Raw genomic sequence first — 18,813 nt, 5'->3', positions numbered from 1 at the left:
CGCACTGGATAGCTGGCCAATCAGAGCACACCTCGCTTTTCAGACCGATGAGCTTTGTAAAAATCGACGCGTTTTAGAAAGGCAGGGCATAGAGGAGAAACAATAATGTACAGTTTGTGGAAAATAATGTGTTTTTTGAACCTTAAACCGCATAAACACATTTCATTACACCAAATACACAAAATAATGTTCTTTTTAGCAGCATCATATGACCCCTTTAAATTACACTGACATAACTGTTGATCACATTTTAAATGCTGAGCATCTGCCTTGCAATCACCATAATAGTAATACAATTTCTAATAGTAATAAAATGTAAGCAACAGTTCACTATAATTGCATATGTGAATAAGTGCTTTGATTAGCGATGCAACCATGACATCATCTTTGAATGCTCTGAACTTTTCCATGACATCAGCGGCAGAAGAAAAGGGTAAGTGAGAGGAGTGAGAGGGGGTGGAGGAGCGTGTTTCTACTGATAGAGGGACAATAAAGTCAAAGGAAATAGGAGGACACAGTGGAATGGGAGAGAAAAGAGATAGAGGGATGGAAAGAGTCATCCAAACGCTCACCATGGTCCAGGACGATGTCTCCAGCCCAGCCTTCAGACACACCGTGATCACCACAAACTGTGAGAGAGACAGGTTCTTATCGGAGGTCGCATGTACACATAAACACATTAGATTGTACAGACGTAAGATCTAATGGGAGACAGTCGGCAGACAGGAACCTCCAAACAGTTTCTGTTTGAAGTACATTTTGAAATAGAGCAGGTCAGCTTGATTTTCATTTCAGTGCTTAAAAAGTTGGCAAAAAAAGGGAGCGAAAATCCTCAGTGAGGCCAGACTCGGCACAGAAGGAACATTTCACAGCAGGACAACCGGGACAAAGTGTCAGGCGACGGGGAGGACACAGAGACGCTTTGTGAGGATCTGAGGGCCCAAATGCACTTACTGTATAAACCATGTTGCCTAAGAGGAGATAGTCTGGTGTCTTTCCGTTTCCAAAGACGGTATCTGTGAGGAGAATCAACAAGAAGGCTTTTAGAGTGAAGGATCACATGCTAACACAGGTCAGTGGGACGGTTGTAGACACTCCATTAAGATGTTGAGCTCAAGAGGGATCAAATGCTCACATTAAACAGACAAGAATACCAGAAAAGTACTGTTTACATACATGATGGTAAAACGCAGTCTCACTGAAAAAATGACCATTTAGACAACTTGATATATGCTTTTGACTCAGGATATTTAAATTCAGGATATTTAACATCTGCAACTTTGATGTTGTTTTTATTAGAGGAACAAAATTAGGTATTAAATCCAAAATATTTCTCCACAAATGCTGTTGACAGGGCTGATTTAAAAAAAAAAAACATTCTCTAGGCTGTCCTGTTAGGGAGAGAGCCATGGGCTTAGTGGAGCTGTGGTGCTCATGTGGGTTATGCAAGTTTGAATCTGACCTCTTTACGGATTTCTACCTTTTCTCCCCATTTCCCATCCTCAAAGTGGAAAAAGGCCAAAAAAGCTTTTATGCTTGTTTAATCTGAACCAACAAGCTTGTAATGAACTTGTTCTCCTCTTATGACACACCTGTGCTCCAATGGTCATGTGAATAAAAGGTAACAGTGGGTGTAAAAGGAGCTGTTGACAGCTGTACAGAGAGCTTTGGAAAAGAGATCTCCCCAAATCATTAAGGATTAATTGACTGTTGAGACAATCTGGGTTTTCTTGACTTTTCAGGATGATAGCTATTGGCTTGTGCTAATTGCTTCAGCAAACATCTCCGATTAAATAGTACAAGTTCTGGCTTAAAATCTGGGAAAGCCCCATACAAAAGTGCACACATGGCAGTGTGGTTTAGTGGAGGAGTATTAGTCATTCTCCGATTGTAAGTGAGAGCGGATGATCCAAAACCATCAGCGCTCTGGCACGGCGAAACACAACGGACACCACATGTGGATCAGGAAGGTATGTGTGTTTCAGTGTGTGTGTGTGTGTGGTGCTGACAGGCTGTCAGTCAGAGAGAGTCACCAGTGCTTTGTTTAAAAAGCAGGTCTGATTCTGACTGTGTGGTCCTGCAGTCAGCCAGATATTTGTACTGACACACACACACACGAAATCTGTTCACATGCTTGACACAATCCTTTGTACATGCTTACACTTACGAATACATGTAAAGAGCAACTTATAGACCACAGAGCAATTTATTAAACTATACCAAAATGTTAACCTAAGAATGAAAATTGTCATTATTTAGTGTCAAGCTACAAAAAACGCTATGGAAGTGTAGATCTGTTGATAGATTTGCGTGAGGAAAAGCCTAAAATTTAAGTCGTTATTGTCTAAAATTTGTTTTAAAATTTATTGACTGAGAAAAAGTGACTTGTGAATCATTTTGAGCTCAATCTTTATAATTCAGTGGATCACGTTCACAAAACCTGTATGAACGATTCATTCATAAAGTTTACCTCACTAAATCCAAATAATCCATTTACAAAGATTATCAGTGAACCACTAAATTAATTAAATATTAAATTAAAATTAGGCCCATTTCGTCACACAAAGAAATCATATGACTTAAGACTTAGTACACAAGTCGTATAGATTTTTTTATGCTTTTATAGTGCAACTGTATATCTTTTGAAGCTTGACAGCCACAGTCCTCATTCGCTTTCATTACAGTATATTAAAAGTAAAAAGGATATTTTTCAAAACTACTGCTTTTGTGTTTAATGGAAGAAACTCATATAGGATTGGAACGGCATGATAAATGATGACAATTTTCACTTTTGCATGAACTATTGCTTTAAATGAGTATGTGGAAATGGAGAAAAGGAGAGAATGTGTGTGCAAGTGTGTGTATATGAGTGAGTGATCTACAGATATTCATGGTGGCCAATGAGAAGCAATTAAGCTGAAGCGAGAGCAGACCCGTCTTTCAATATGACACCCACTGACCTCAAAAAACAAAACTGAACGCAGTGTGAGAGAGCGTGTGTATGTGTGCTTACCGTGCTGGAAGGCCTTGAGGGGAAACCAGAAGAGGATGACTGAGTGAAACAGGCCGTTCAGACAATGAGCCCAGAAGACCTGCAGGAGAGTGGAGGAGGGGTGGAGGAAAAAAAAGAGAGAGGAGAGAGGCATGAGAAAGACAGTGGCCACCCTAACCCTGCCGGTGACCCCTGACCCCAGGCCTTTATGCGTTCTCAGCGCTAGGCTAAGTGGAATGTTTGTCAGGCCTCCCTGCTCAATGGCCACCCTGCTGACAGACACTTTGTATATCCTGTGAGTGAGGAGAGAGCAAGAAAGAGGGAGAGGGGAGGCACGCCAACTATATGAGAGATGTCAGTAAGGGGTGTTTTTCCGCCATCCCTTCTCTTTTCCCTGCAGTTAGTTGCCTCATCGAATTTCCCCAATCGTTCCTTTGTGAGTTGTGAAAAAACCCCAAATCCTTCATGGATACTTTTAGTACAAACACAGACAAGTTTAAGAAATTAAGATGTATGAGTCTGTCGCTACAGTGCATGGTTATTTGGGAGCATGGAAAAACTATCGCTTACACAGGTACGGAATAAAGTCTTTTGAGTGTCTGTGACTGTATACATGGGCATGTGGACTTTGGATGTGCCATTTAAACAAATATCCTCCTCCAAAACCGCCTTGTTTTGAATTTACATTATGCATGGACGTGGCCAATCAAAACACTAATGGGCGATGTAGCATGAAACAGCCGTGAAATGAAATCAGGCCCGTCACAGGTCCAGTTTCCAAACCCCGCTTTTTTTTTGGTGTTGCTCTTTTCACCTCTGCAAAGTCTAAGACCGTTCACTGCCCACAGACACAACAGATTATTTCCATATTTATAAGTAAAACAGCATAATATTTGTGCTGCGAGGCAGTCAACAGTATTAAAAACAGTATTAAAATGTCAATTTTTTTTAATTAATTCACTAAAATAAATAAATACTAATTTCTCCATATGAACAAAAATGTTATTAGAATGAACCATATTTGTAGTGTCTGCTAGAGAGGTCCATTTTGTGAATGAATCATTCTTTTGAACTGGTTATTTTTAATGAGTCATTCAATTTAAACGGATTCACAAAGTGCTTAAAGGAATAGATCACCACAGAAATGTAATTGTCAGCTTCTAAGGTAATTTTTCTCAAAAACTGTTTTATTTCTATCAATAAGGATTTAATTGCAATAAATTCATATAACAGTTTCATGTGAGGAAAAAGACTTAAATTCTTTATTCAATTATCAACAATTTTTTTTTTTTTTAAATTACTGTAAGTGAGAAGCAGTTTTTAATAAAATATGTATTTTACAACAAATGTTAAATGAAAAGTGCTGTGAACGTATGGGAACCCTTAAAGTCATGCAAATGAATAAATGATCACACCCACACTTCTGTTCAAAAGTTTGGGGTCAGTAATATTGTGAATTATTACTACAATTTAAAACTGTTTTACTGTTTTCTATTTTAATATATTTTTAAATGTCATTTATTCCCATTATTGCAAAACTGGAACTGAAACAGTTTTCCGTTTCACTTTTGATTAATTTAATGCATATTACCTGGATAAATGCATTTTAAATAAATAAATAAAATAAAATAAATAAATCTTACAGACCCAAAAATGAATAACTTTCCAATACTAGCATCTGACAGAAAGGGCTAGAATCTATCCATCTTTTTCCTACGCCCTATGATGCTTTTCGCAAATTATGGGAGTAACTTCTGTTTACACAGTAAACAATCAGCAAAAGGTTCACTCTATGAACGCAATAAGCATTTTCAAAAACTGGGTATTACGAGGTGACATTACTTTACTCACCCACCTTCAACCATCGATCATTAAAAGGCAATTTAAAAGTGTAAAAGCATTAAATTACTTTCAACATACCATGAATAACTCCTAAAGATCCTGCTTCTATCCGCAGCAATATTACAGATTAGTAAGATATCATTATAGTAATACATGTCTATATTTTGTAACAATTACATTTTACAGCATCCATGTGAAAACAAACCTGGAAAGAGACATGAGGATTTGGGGAGAAACTTAGTGCATTCCATGGAAATATTCACGGTTTACCATAAATTAAATTGGTAGAGCAGACCACAAACGCACAGTATATGTTGTCTTTTTCATTTACTTACAGCGGAATACAAAGGAAACATGAAAATAATCAGGAGGAAAAGACTGCAGCGGCTGAAAAGAGCTATTCCCCCTTAACGTTATTCCCCTGCCTTCTGAAAATAGAAAATGAATGAAAATTTACAGCCCATTCAGTCAAAATGACGGATAAGGATTATTTGTAGCACAATCTTATGATTTGAAATTATTTGTTGCAGTCTTTCTGAGAGGAACTTCCCCAAAACGGAAGTGCCTCCAATAATTTTAAACGCAGTAGGCTTGTTAGGAAAAAGGTGGATAAATGATCCTCAATTTGTAAATGTTGAATCACTCGGTTGTTTTCAGCCAATACAACTGCCACAAGTTTTTGTGGCAGCTATGAAATCTCTTGAGGGGGATGGGATGCAGAGAAATGAGAGGAGAATGAGAGAGTGGGAGAAAAGAGGAATACCCTGAGATTGTCTTGTTCTGTGTTGTTTCACAGAGGCCCTGTACGACCTCTCGGCATCTCTGCCCTGACCCTCTCACCTCCGCTATCGGCAAAGCAAAACAAAACAAAGCTCAGGGCTCCGGCCCTCAGACAGCCAGCTCATCCTACACCTCTGAAGGGCACTATAGCTCACCCCTCCTAATCTTTGGAATTAAATTCATACTTAAGGTTTGGGGTTTATTCAAATATATAAGCCTAAGCATTCAAAAATTGTGTACAAGTATTACATTATTAAAGTTTTCAAAATTTTCATAACACATCCCGCACTAAGCTATGGACATGAATCCATTCTACAGTGATTTGACTTGAGATTTTGACATAGTAGGCAATAAAACACAACCACCTAAAACACAACATGATCCAAGTGCCATGTGAAACAACCTGCTCTCACCCTTGCCTGGTGCTTTACACGCACAGTCCTGCAATGAATGCTAATGAAATCGATAAACGTTCATAATCATTTGTCACAGGGAGGCCCTGAACTCCTCAGTTTCTGAGCAGGTTGCTAAGAATGTAGGTGTGAATGGCCGTCTGTCCTGCCTGAAGCAAAGCACTGCATTCTGTGTGACAGCTTAATTGCTTAAACTAGCATGGAAGGATAAACTTTATTTTGTGCCAACTATTGCCAGACGCTCTAATAAGCCTTCTCCAACTATGCTGAGCAACAAATAAAGCCAGAAAGGGAGAGAATGAAAGAGAGAAAGAGGCAGAAGGAGGGAGGGATGGAGGCTGCCGTGTGTTGAATGAGTGCAATAACCGCTATCCTGGGGTCTACGAGAGGCTTTGTCGTTATTAGGGAGACTTTAGTGTCAAAGCTATGTAATTAAATGTGAAAGGGGACATGGTGGGTAAAGACCTAAATATTTCACTCTCTTTGCTTCTCCCCAATCTAATGCATGATCTTTCTCTCTGCTTTATTTACAAATAAAGTGTCTGTTCTGTACACAGATGACGTGTAGTAGTCTGAAACAGGGATGCGGCACATGTACAGCTGGTTCGATCATCAAATAAAAAGTCTCCAATAACATCTACATGAACACTTCAGATCACGTTAGAATCAGCCATGATTCAGCATACATGTATTCTTATATAGGAACATATAATTTACATTAAACAATACTGAAATTAATGCAAATATCAGGATATTTAAGGAGTTGCACACAAATAGACTATTTTGGTAAATGAGTTTAACCAAGTCATAAGATCGTTTAAGGGTTCTGTGAATCAATTTAACCAATTCTTTAAAAAAAAAAAAAAACACATTCTGACTCAAAAGAATCTTGGGTTCACAAATTGGACAATGCTACAGTATGCAACAGATGCTCTCATTACCTTCCTCTATATATCCATTAACTCCGTCTTTGTTCCAAGTAGGCATATGACGGTATGAAATTTCCATGTTGCGATTAATTGCAAATGCTTTTATGACAGTATACAGTATATCACGGCATTAAAATTTAGTTGCAAAAAAAGTGTTATCATAAACTATAACAGGTTTAATACCTTTTTCTTATAACAAAAAGAACTGAACATTTACATACAATAAAGTAATACACAAAAAATGTATACATTTTAACATTTCATATAAAGACCAATAAGTAACACTTTACAATGTTATCTCATTAGTTAACCTTAGTTAATGCATTAACAATTAATAATGAGCAATAACTACATTTGCTAGTTAATAATCTTTGTTAAACAATACAACTGTTAGTTCATTAAATAACACAATTGCACCTTTTGATTTTAACAACATGTTATTAAATATTGAAATTACGTAAGAAACCTTTTCATAGGTGGTTTGCAATCACGTGATTCTGATGACGCGCGAAATGCAGCTGGAGGGCAGGAAGTGATTTTTCTCTCCATAGAAATCACTAACATCCAGCTGCATTTCGCACGTCATCAATGACGTCATGTGCAAACAACCTATTGGCAGTTTATGTTAACTAATGAATGAACTAATGTTAATTAATAGAGCCTTAATGGAGCCTAAAGTGTGGGTCAAATATGGACTATCCCAACTTTTGGGTTAAAAATTTAATGTACAAATTTAACCCAACGGTTGGGTTAGTCCATATTTGATCCAAAGTTGGGTTGAAACAACCCAGCATTTTTTAGAGTGTGTGACCAAACAAAAAAGAATCAAAAAATTTTCAAACAATATCTAGGGCATGTTGTAGTCCAGATTAAAATGTAAAAAAAAAAAAAAAAGCCTATGAAGTCTAAATATTTAAGTTTTTGGTGCTGTGATGAACACCACTGCGAATACGAAAATCTGATTGGCAGTTTAAACCATAGATATGCATCTATGGTTTAAACCATTGAAATAAGTTTTTAGAAAGCAGCTAGCTGCTTTGTTTATGGGGTTTCAGGGGTAAAGGCAGCATTTCTGCTGTTCAGCGCCATCTGCTGTCAGAGAGTGAATGTGCGCTTTCATTCAGCGTGTCTCCTTCACGTGTTCCGCCATGCGCTTCTCATCCCTGCTTGTTTACATGAGAGTGAGCATGCATCTTTGACGCAGCATACAGCGGTGTTGTGCATTGTGACCAGTTGATGTGGAAAATATTCTTAAAATGCATTCAAAAAATCTGAATAATTTGTAATAAGTAATTATTCATGGTATTTGGAAGTGCCCACGATAACAATATCGTGCATATTCATTACCGTGATATATGGCATTACCTAATACCGGCACATGTCTAGTTCCAAGCAAATATATCACTCTCATTACTTCATTATAGAGAAATAACAGAAAGCAGCCTATTATGATTTCTAATAATATACAATTCACCCTTTTCCAATAAAATACTCTTCTGTTACTGATTATTCTACTGCATTTCCCTACTTCCACGCTTTATTTTATTGTATATTATACTCTTCCTCTTCCCCATTAAAGCTTTTTTTTTTTTTTGTTGCATTGAACAATTAAAGTAAGAATTATGTGTTTGTGTTACAAATGGCCAGTAAATCTGTGTCTCCCTCCTGACCCCAGGGGTTGTGTTGTCTGTAATCCGTGTCAGTGTGGTGGTAAATGGGTCTCCACGGCTGTGGAGCAGGGCTGTGAGGTGACACCAGCGCAGACACGCCGGAGCTGGAGACGAGACAGCTTTATTAACACAGAGAGACGCAAAGCCAGTGGTCGCAGACACCTAGAGAGGATAGAAATATGCTTGTCCTATATTCCACTATTAAGGTATCTGAAAGCTATCATAATTTTACTAGGACATATCGAGCATCGTAGCATCTAAAACTGGGTATGCGTCCTTAAGATTAAAGACAAACTTGATTCTAACTTTTATTAATAACATTAACAAACATTATTATTTTAAATAATGCTTTAAAAACCAAGTAAATGTACATATAAAAAGTAGGAAAGTCAAAAAACTTCATACAAACGTTCATATATTAGACTCTGAGTGCACAATTTTAAAAGACTAAATTAGGAGTGGTTTATATTTATACATATTAGACATTGTGAACAAAGTTTGACATTGGTACTGGCTTAAGAGAGTTTATGACCTTCTAAAAAGGGAGATGAACACTCAAAGACATCTCAGATAAGCAGAAAAGCTGACAGAGAGGGACAGTTTAATGGACGGCTAAACCAACAAGGTCTTGCTGTTGACTTGCCTTTTTACAGTGTAGGGAGTCGTAACAGGATCTGTTTGTTCAGTGGGGTTTTTAGCCTTGGTGCTAAACTGTTCACCAAACACAGGTCAGTAAAGTGTACACAGCATGACCTGTCTACAGGGTCATCATCAATGGAAATGAACTAAATCACTAGTTTATTATTTATACATTTATTTACAAGAGATTCATTACCTTATGGCATATGTTTTAAGAATTTTTAATACGTTAGAATAATAAATATGTGTTTCATCTGCCTCAATCAGTGGGCTGTTCATCTCTGCAGCCCAAACACTGATGGAGATTCAGCTAACTTAGATTTATATGGCATGTTTGAGTGTATTTACCTTGGTGTTGAAGCCCATTGCATTCTGGGAGGTTTTGTAGAGTTCAGGGTACTTGAGCATGTTCTCTTTCCTGCAGGAGCGTTCGAAGATGCCCAGAGTCAGAGGAGGCAAAGCAGTGAAGATCTAATAAACGAAAAAGGAAAAACAAAAAATTACACAGTTTTTAGTTTAAATCACAGAAAATTAAGCTAAAAGTCAAACTGTTGCACAGACACTATAATTTATCATGAAAACTCATACTAAATTATAAAAATGCAAAACAGAAGCACCTGTACTAGTACTTCACTAGTAGTTTCAGATATTTAGGCCCCACAGCAATGTTTTTTTTTTACAAGATATTATTACAAGATATTATCCTAGTTCTCATTACAGAAACTAATTTGTGATGAACTGAAATGATAAACTGATAGGGTTGCCTAGAAGAGTCGATGAAAAGAGGCTTGGTTGACCAAAAAAAAAAAAGTAAAAATCCACAACGAGTGGTGAGTCCGTGACAGACAGATCGTTAACGACTGGTCTTTGTGGTAATACAGTACATTGGACAGGACATTCAAACGCTCGCCTATCATTCATCGACCTCAAATAATCTGAAATATGTTAGTAGCAGCAACTTTACATGACTGCTCAATCTAATGTTTCCCTAGAAAAATGTGCGCTATTGAAGCGTCTGTGCAAAGTGTGAAAACTGAATAGCAGTGCGCTCACTGCATGACAGATGGAGGCTCATTTTTGGTCATGCAGATAAGAGTAATGCATCTTTCAAATCTGTAAATACTCTGCGTTTATTTGTGTGCACTCACAATAACTACAAAACATTGCGCTTTTGTAAAATAATGAAAGAAAACAGGATGCGATTGCCGCCTCGGCCTCTGTGAACTTGAGCACAAAACTCTGTGTATACTTGCCTTACAGACATGGAAAATATATCTATAGAGAGTGAAATGTTCACGTTCAAATGAACCAATTCAAATAGATTATGTAATCCGTATGAAACATACAGGTGCATCCACTAATGCGGAGATGACGAGTCAGTGTCGCCGAATTCATCTCTTAAACCGAAAACAAAGAAAGCACTAGTTTATCAATAAATGCTGGTGTGCTGTGGCAAGCTTTATGCATGTGCTTGAGTGCTTATTAGAGTATGTAGGCAATTAAAGGCTCATTATTATGATTTAAATGGTTTATTAATAAACGTGCGATTAGTCGACTAATGCTTAAAATGAATGACTACTAGTTGACCAGAAAAATCTTTAGTCGAGGGCAGCACTAATAAACACTGAAAAGAAAAATAAAGAAAAATAGATACCTAAAAATACATAGCAGTCTAAACAACTACTTTCTATCCTGAGCACCAGACATGCTCCCCTTGCCTGCCGTTTTCATTTGCTTGCTTGGTGTAGCTCAATGAGCATGTAACTTCTGGCATTTATCATATTTGCACTCTCTCCCTGCAAAAATGATTAAAAAACTAACATCTGCCACTGTGCCTGCAGCTTGTTAGCAGATCTCCTGGATGCTTTAATTTTTCCGCAGAGCTCTAACGTTTCTCCGTGCAGCAGCTGTTGAAAGCGAGAGGGGTGGTATTATGGTCCAGAGAGGGTTGCGGGGTCAGTCGTAAGTGTCTCTCACTGGCCCAGCTGGAGCGGCTGACATGGTCGGCTGGCCTTTTCCATTCAGGGGTGGTTTCGGCCCGTTGCATCCAACAGACCCCCTCTGACGCGATGGAATTCCTCCTCTCTCAGATAAAGAGAGAATGCACCAGGCCGAGTTGTTACTGGCCTCACAACACCAATGATCCATTACACAGGGCTGATGGGAAGCCGTGTTCATTTGTTCTTTGTTCAGGCGTAAAGAAATAATTTCTCGGGACAATCAGCGAGTCGGGTGGCTTAGTCATTTTTCCTTCGTATCTTCGTTTGTTTATGCAAAATGGAAAAACGTACTCCACCTACAGCATTTTTTTTTCCTGAATAACTTTCCTTCCTGTTGAAAACATGTTAATTAACAGCATCAATTCCTATCACCAAGCCCTAAGGCAGCCCAGTTCACAGGACTCCACCCAAACGGCTGTGTGTGTGTGTATTTAAATGTGTCTGGATTCAACCTGTTCCTTTATCATCCACCGCTGACCTGTTTAACGTAACTCTTTGGGGCATGAGCGTCTGTTGTTGCAGCACATTCAGGACATAGTTCTGGGCACGGATGGAATACGGACTTGACAAGCGGTCATAAATAAGAGGGAGATTTTTCAGGATGGCGCTGACATGGGCCGCAGTAAAGGAGCCGGCTGGGGTGCCGCAACTAATGAGTTTCTTGCCTGAGCGCGACAGGGGAGGCGTTTTAACACATTTCCTCTCAGAGTAATGAAGAGGGGAGAGTAAATCACACACCCAGACAGAGGTGTGAATGCAAATACTCTTACCACATTGTACAGGCCGATGCACCAGCGCTCGAACAGAATCTGACCGGAGAAGCCATTCACAAATGCAAACCAGATCTGAAAGACAAAAAGACAATGCAATGGTAAACGACTCAATGTGAATAAAACAAAATTTGGCATGTTACCCTATTATATAAAGCACATCATTAAAATAAATGTAAGTACAATAATAATAATAGTTTAATTGAGATTTATAAATACATAAATAAAAAACACAATTAAATTATTAAATTAAATGTTATTATTATTATTATTATTATTATTATTATTATTCAAAAAGTCTTTTAAATAGTGTAAAGAAAAAAAAAAGTAACTATATGCTTCCCAAGTCGTCCTAAAGTAAATGGTAACATATTAAAAGGGCAATGACAGGCCATATGATAATCATTACTACATAAATGTGTGACTAAAAGGTAAATATATACCATCATTAATCATATATTCCCCACTTTGTGTGCGCTTAACTCTGCTCCTAGCGGATTTTAATTTAGGTTGATCGATGGCTGTTGTTTTCTGTGGGGCCTCTCAGTGCTTGAAATTACCCGAGAGAGAGCGATGTCTCATGAAAGCAGCAGTGAACTGACCCAATCAGTCCTTTCTACAGTCTCATACACTGGATCACTGCAAATGGTTTGTTCCAAGATCAGTCTTAGAGAATAAATAAGCCAGCTTTGGGCCACTTTTTCATATACATAGTGGGGTTCAAAGGTCAGACCACTATTGAAAACTCTCTATTGTTTTTTTTTTTATTATATAATACTATTCTTAAATAATTAGCAAGCAAACCAACACAAAATGTATAAAGTAATTTTTAATTTAATGTATTTAAATAAAAAATAAATAACTAAAAAGTCTAGTTAACAATATTTAAGATAAAACATAAAAATATTGACATTTTATTGATTTTATAAAAATAAATCAAATAATAAATAAACATGTCAATTATAACCAAACAAATAAATTACAATTATATTAAAAATGGCATTCAATATTTTATATTTTAAGATATTGGAAATATTTTCTCTTTTATCTACACCTGCCCACCAGCTAAAAAAAACACAGTTTTAGATTATAGTATATTTTGATAAAAAGATTAATAGCCTACTATCAACAAGAACAGCTGTGAGATGAGGGCATGTAAAAACAGTTAAGCCCCTGCTTTAGCAAACATACTGCCAAGGTTTTCAAAACATCTAAACAGAGAAGCCCCGCTATCTTGTCATGCGAAGCCACAACCTGGGCTTAACACATAATTACTCCGAGGACAACCCCAGGCAGGAATGAGAGAGGAAGAGCGTTAGTGCTGGAGGTAAGAGAGAGACTTCAACAGTTCCCATGACTTCAGCCAGAATGGCTTGTAAATCAGATGCTGTTTCCCACCTTGATCAACCCCCAGTGTCTCATAGCAGAAACAACTGATCACAGATCAGACTTTCTATTACACAAAATGAGTTTAAGACTGTACAAAAAACAGATCAGTGCAAAAGGACTAGATTTAACTATTTAAAGAACTGAAAGATGTGAGTTATTGGGCTTAAGGGCGGAGACCAGGGAAAAGACCACAAATGAAAAGGAGAAGAGAGAAGAATGTGTATCTAAACCATATGCCATGGAGATGGAGTTCATCACTTAATATCTCTATTAGTTTGACTAGTCTGGCACACAATTCTGTCATAGTCATCTAGAAATCTGAGAATGTGATAATATCTCACAGCAGCTGTTTTAAAGAGGGGAAAAATCTGTAATAATCAAAAATGCGATGAGAGAATGAAAAAGACGACAATATAAATATGGCAAAACACAGGATCATGTGACACCAAAATTTAAACAGACAGGTCTTTCAAAATTCTGGTATTTAAAGACTAATTTGCAATCTACACTGTTCAAAAGTTTGGGCCGGTGAGATTTGTTTTTGAAGGAAGTCTCTTATGATCATCAAAGCTGTATTTACTTGTTTAAAAATACAGTAAAAACAGTAATATTGTGAAATATTAATATTAAAAAAGTTTTCTATTTGAATACATTTTAAAATGTAATTTATCCATGTGATGCAAAGCTGAATTTCCAGCAGTCATTACTCTATTCTTCAGTGTCACATGATCTTTCAGAAATCATTCTAATATGACATCTTAAAACATCTTTTTTGTGGTGTATAGACAAAAATAAATACAGGTTTGGAATAATATGACTGAGTAACCAATTAAACAATTTCTTAAATGAATACGAAATACTTGGAGTCAAAGTTCAGCACCGTTCAATTTTTGCTCGACTCAAATGCTGTGAGCTTCTCTACTGTATTTAGACCACAATTATTGTGAAAGTCTGAGAAGCTCAACCAGTATGGTTTTGAGTATGTGTGTGAGAGGCTCGACTGTTAAGCAGACCCCAGGTTACTGTGCAGTGCCATGGCCAGTCGGACATTTCCTCGCTTCATTTAACTCCATTATGAAAGCGCGAATTGCTACAAATTTTTGGGGTTTTGACAGAACCCCCTCCGACTGCGGCCCCCGCCAGTCCTCACACACAGAGCACATCCACCAGCCCCTCTCATTCAATAGAGTGAGCCAATGCGTGAAAATGTTCCCAAAACAAATGTCTGTCACCCCTCCCCTCTGGCCTCGCCATAGAGAAAGAAAGAGAGAGGAAGAGAGGAGGATTGGCCGCACTCCCCCCCACAGCCACGCCCACCCGTTCCAACTCCCATTTTCCTTCCATCAGGTGCATTCTACCGTGATATTGTTTTTAAAAGAGATCTGCTGCTTCTGAAACCCATTTGCACACACAAACATGAATAAATTACCAATATCGCATCACATGTTATGTTGTTTTCCTCCTCAAAAACAGATTCCAGACTCAGAGAATTCCCTTATGACCACATTTTGATCAAAAGCCAAACAAAAAAAAAAAACGAATAGTCATGGCCAGCGGCATGCTGGTAGTCAAACAGGTGGGTCAGAGAGCTGAATTAATGCGAGTCTGCCTCATTGAGGGGCTACGGGCTGCAGGATATTGTTGTGCTAAGTCAAAATAAAGCCTCTATTCATGAGCAGCAGTACATGCATATGAGAGAGCGTTTTGGCCTGGTCCTCTGGGTCCTGTGAGTGCCCCTCTCTCCCGCTTCCTTCAATGAGACAGATTCATTGATTTGCTCATTAGGGACGAGGACATAGTGTGGAGGTCTCTCTCTTTCTTCTCCTCTTCTGGCTCATTCAGAGACACTCGGCGTGGAGGTGTGACTGCCCTCTACCCTCCGCTGCACAATCTGAAAAAGCGAGGAGTGTGTGTGTGTGTGTGTGAGTGAGAGAGAGCGAGAGTGTCCCCCCCCATGAGACTCGTCCTGAGGGGTTCTCAGCGTATTTTTCAGAGAAATTTGAAATCTGTGATTCCATACCCGTCCTCTGTCTCCATGTTGGGTGGGAAGGACCCAAAGGGAAAGAGAAAAAAAAGAAAGACGGCACCTCTTTGCTCCATGTCTCTGCTTAAGAATTCAGCTAAAACTAGCTTAGCTGTGTTCTGGAACATGGCAGCTGGTCCAAGCTGCTTTAGGTGGCCAACTGGTGGGGATCAGGCTGACCTTGGAACAGCAATAAACTAGCTACTATGTCGTAAAAAACAGCTTGACCACCTTAAACTGGTATGATCTAATTTTTCCAGTAGGGCCCTTGATCAGGATGGTCTGGTAGCTCACCCAAATCCACACTAGCTGTTTGTTCAACAGGCTAGAAACCAACTCCAATAATTCAAATCAAAGCTTTGTGAAATATAAAAGGCAGCGACATATTTTCAAATAGAAAATATGTATTATGTATTTTTTTATTACATATAATTTTTTTATTGTGTACAATATGTATATTATAAAAGACGTTAAAATTAAATAACTGTTTCCACCAAAGTAAAAAAAAAAAAAGGATATACAAGATTTTGCAATTGATCTAAAGCAAACTGTTAAAACATTATTTGGAAAACATAATATATTTGTGGGGGGAAAAAAAGGAGAAAAACTCCTAAAAATGTTGAAATAAAATAATCACAAAAAATACATAATATCTGTCTTTTAAAAGTGGCAATATCAAAATCACTGAATGTAAGAGCATGTTAATTTTGACAGAGTATACGTTTTGCACAATTTTTCTTCATGAACACTACTGTTCAAAAGTTTGGGGTCAGTAATTATTTAATTTTTAATAATACTCTTTTTGAGCAAGGATGTCTTAAATTGACCAAAAGTGACAGTGAAGGCATAATGCTGTTCTTCTGAACTTTCTATTCAACAAAGAACCCAGAAAAAATGTATCACGATTTCTATAAAAATGTTAAGCAGGACAACTGTTTTTAACATTGATAACAATAAGAAATGTTTTTTTTTTCTGACATGATTTCTGAAGGATCATGTGACACTGAAGACTGGTGTAATGGCTGCTGAAATTCAGCTTTGCCATCACAGGAATAAATTACATTTTAAAGTATATTAAAATACAAAAAAAAGTTATATATATATATATATATATATATATATATATATAAACCCTAAAATGTTAAACAGTACTGTAAAACCCAAATATCCAGAAAACCTAAAAAATGCTGGCAAGACAATAAGGCAAAAGGACCTTTGAATTGCAAGTGTGAGTGGGAGAAGAACCAAAAGAACTAGTTGGGTGTTTTTTAATGATGGCACCAGAGAGACTGCAGGGCCCAGGGCCTCCACTCAGGCCTGCAGTCTTTCTCTAAGCCTGCTGCTCTGTCTGAATGAGGCCCTTGTAATTACTTCAGAAATGCTACTCGTCCGTCAGCCCTTCTGGTGCCTGCTGAAGAGCTGTCAATCAAGTGCTCAAGAGCCCAGCAGGATAATGACAGCAAGCACAGCAATTTGGTTGTAAGAGGGGCTTTCTGCATGTCTCAAAGCAGCTAATCCAACTAAGTTTCTGAAAAGTTCTTTTTCCCCGGTTAATTTTTGCTCATGTCGAAAGAATGCAAGACCACAAACCAAAGACTAAATAAACCAGCATGACAAACGTTTAGGTTAACCCAAACTTATTTGTCTGACAATGTATGGAAGATCATGTGCTATTGTGTGGTTACAACTGGAAAAACATCTGAAACAATCTGAAACAATAGAAACCATTCTGAAGCTACTATGATATATAGGATACAACACTGGATGGTAAAAAAAAATCTAAGATGTGCACATATCCATTGCTAACCATACGTTGAGAAGGCTAAAACGGCCACTAACATCCTCATTCCACTTCCTTGAGGTTAATGTCTGGAAAAATTATTTGAAGAAAAGCCTTCACGGACTCAAAGGTAAACCTATTAGAGTGACAAATGTATCCCTTTAACCGACCCTTGGGAAGCAAGTGTCTTGAATGACAAGCTCTTACAAAACAGAGGTGTTTTTGGTGTGAGGCAAGGAAACAGTAAAGCTTTGCCCTATTATATTCGAAAGGCCCCTTACAGAGAGGGGGAATACATTCTCCGCTCATAACAAAAGATGGGCAGAGGAGGAGATACATTCACCTCTATGAGCTGGGGTGCTTTCAGTTCTCTTGGAGATTCAAAAGCAGAGCTTAAAGAGAAAAGGACAAAAAGGAAAAGCGGCTAGAAATATTCGGAGGGCGTGTTCGGGTAAGGCCATTTACTGGACGTAGTTGTTCCAGTGCCACCTCTTATGCAAAATAAGAAAAAAAAAGGAAAAGAGATGCTTGTTCCTTGATTGATGAGAAAGTGTGAAATGTGATCACAGTCAGAAATGTTTGTGTTGAAGGGGAACTTTCATTGTGGAACAAAATACGACAACCCCTTGGCAAAACCCAAAAGAAAAAAATACATGAAAGCCACCCGGCATGACTAGTACCAAAATGTTTAAAATATCAAATTCATTGAGCAATTATTGCTCACAGCTACAGGGCTCTGAGATTCCCACGGATTTAATCTACTTGAATTTTAAAATAGAGGAAAAAAATCATCATGACTTCACTACATTTATGAACATGACCACAGCAGCTTCCCACATCTAAACAGCATAGAAGCATGTAAACAGGAAATGGCCATGAAATGGGCCGAACTAACTCACAAACCATGCCATGCTGTACATTTAGTGAGGGCAGAAGAAAACAACGGTCATTTGAAGACCTGATTCATCTCCTTATCCTTGTTCTCACAATCTACAGCAGCACTAGATGCCAACAGAGAGAAATCTAAGGGGCTTTTCAGAGATCTACCACAGCACATAAAACAAAATCAAGATGAAGGGGAAAAATAGTTCACGGGTCAAGTGGCCCACAAGAGCAAAAGGGCAGAGGGACAGCTCATGAATACTGGTGTTGATCTGTATCAAATCGCAGTGAGCATGCATACAGAGGGAACATTTTACACAAGCGAGATAAAATGGATAAAGCATGGATACAACTTGAAGTGCCAAGCTAATGTGTATGCTTTACTCCTTATTGTCTTTGTCGGGAAGAACCGAACATCAATAAATCAAAATATGACTGGAATACGCGATGAATAAATCAAAATATTACAGAAATACGCAACATATTATGTTTAAATTTGGACACATACTTTACATTTTGTACTATACTGTAGCCTTAGCATACTAGCACAAGGCTAGTGTGACCATAGGTCCATTTCATGGATTTCAAAGACCTTAGACATTAAATAAAGAGACTTCTAATGGCCTAATGTTGCTTTCAGACCATTAGTCTGCTACTAACTCTTCTTTCAGCTCTTGAGGAAACCTAAAGCTTGTCCCCGAGGT

General features: G+C 37.9%; 1 protein-coding gene across 10 annotated transcripts in view; it reads right to left on the bottom strand.

Annotated features, from left to right (window-relative positions):
* The window catches only part of LOC107680621 (probable phospholipid-transporting ATPase IA), a 162,157-nt gene that overhangs the window by 21,088 nt on the left and 122,256 nt on the right, over positions 1–18,813 (bottom strand). For 9 of the 10 annotated variants that reach the window (XR_001633167.1, XM_016476592.1, XM_016476593.1 and 6 more), the window contains 5 exons: positions 12,036–12,110; positions 9,614–9,736; positions 3,014–3,092; positions 955–1,016; positions 573–629 (listed from right to left, as the gene is read on the bottom strand). Coding sequence is in view for 9 of the 10 variants with exons in the window: in XM_016476592.1 (XP_016332078.1) it covers positions 573–629; positions 955–1,016; positions 3,014–3,092; positions 9,614–9,736; positions 12,036–12,110 (396 nt within the window). In the remaining variant the exon portion in view is untranslated. Of the gene's footprint in view, positions 1–572; positions 630–954; positions 1,017–3,013; positions 3,093–8,358; positions 8,731–9,269; positions 9,338–9,613; positions 9,737–12,035; positions 12,111–18,813 lie in introns of those variants that run through there. The other variant, XM_016476595.1, reaches the window with a different exon arrangement.

Source organism: Sinocyclocheilus anshuiensis, unplaced genomic scaffold (assembly GCF_001515605.1).
Source record: "Sinocyclocheilus anshuiensis isolate Anshui unplaced genomic scaffold, SAMN03320099.WGS_v1.1 scaffold328, whole genome shotgun sequence".
NCBI classification, from domain to species: domain Eukaryota; kingdom Metazoa; phylum Chordata; class Actinopteri; order Cypriniformes; family Cyprinidae; genus Sinocyclocheilus; species Sinocyclocheilus anshuiensis.
This window is presented reverse-complemented; position numbering and strand designations above follow the sequence as displayed.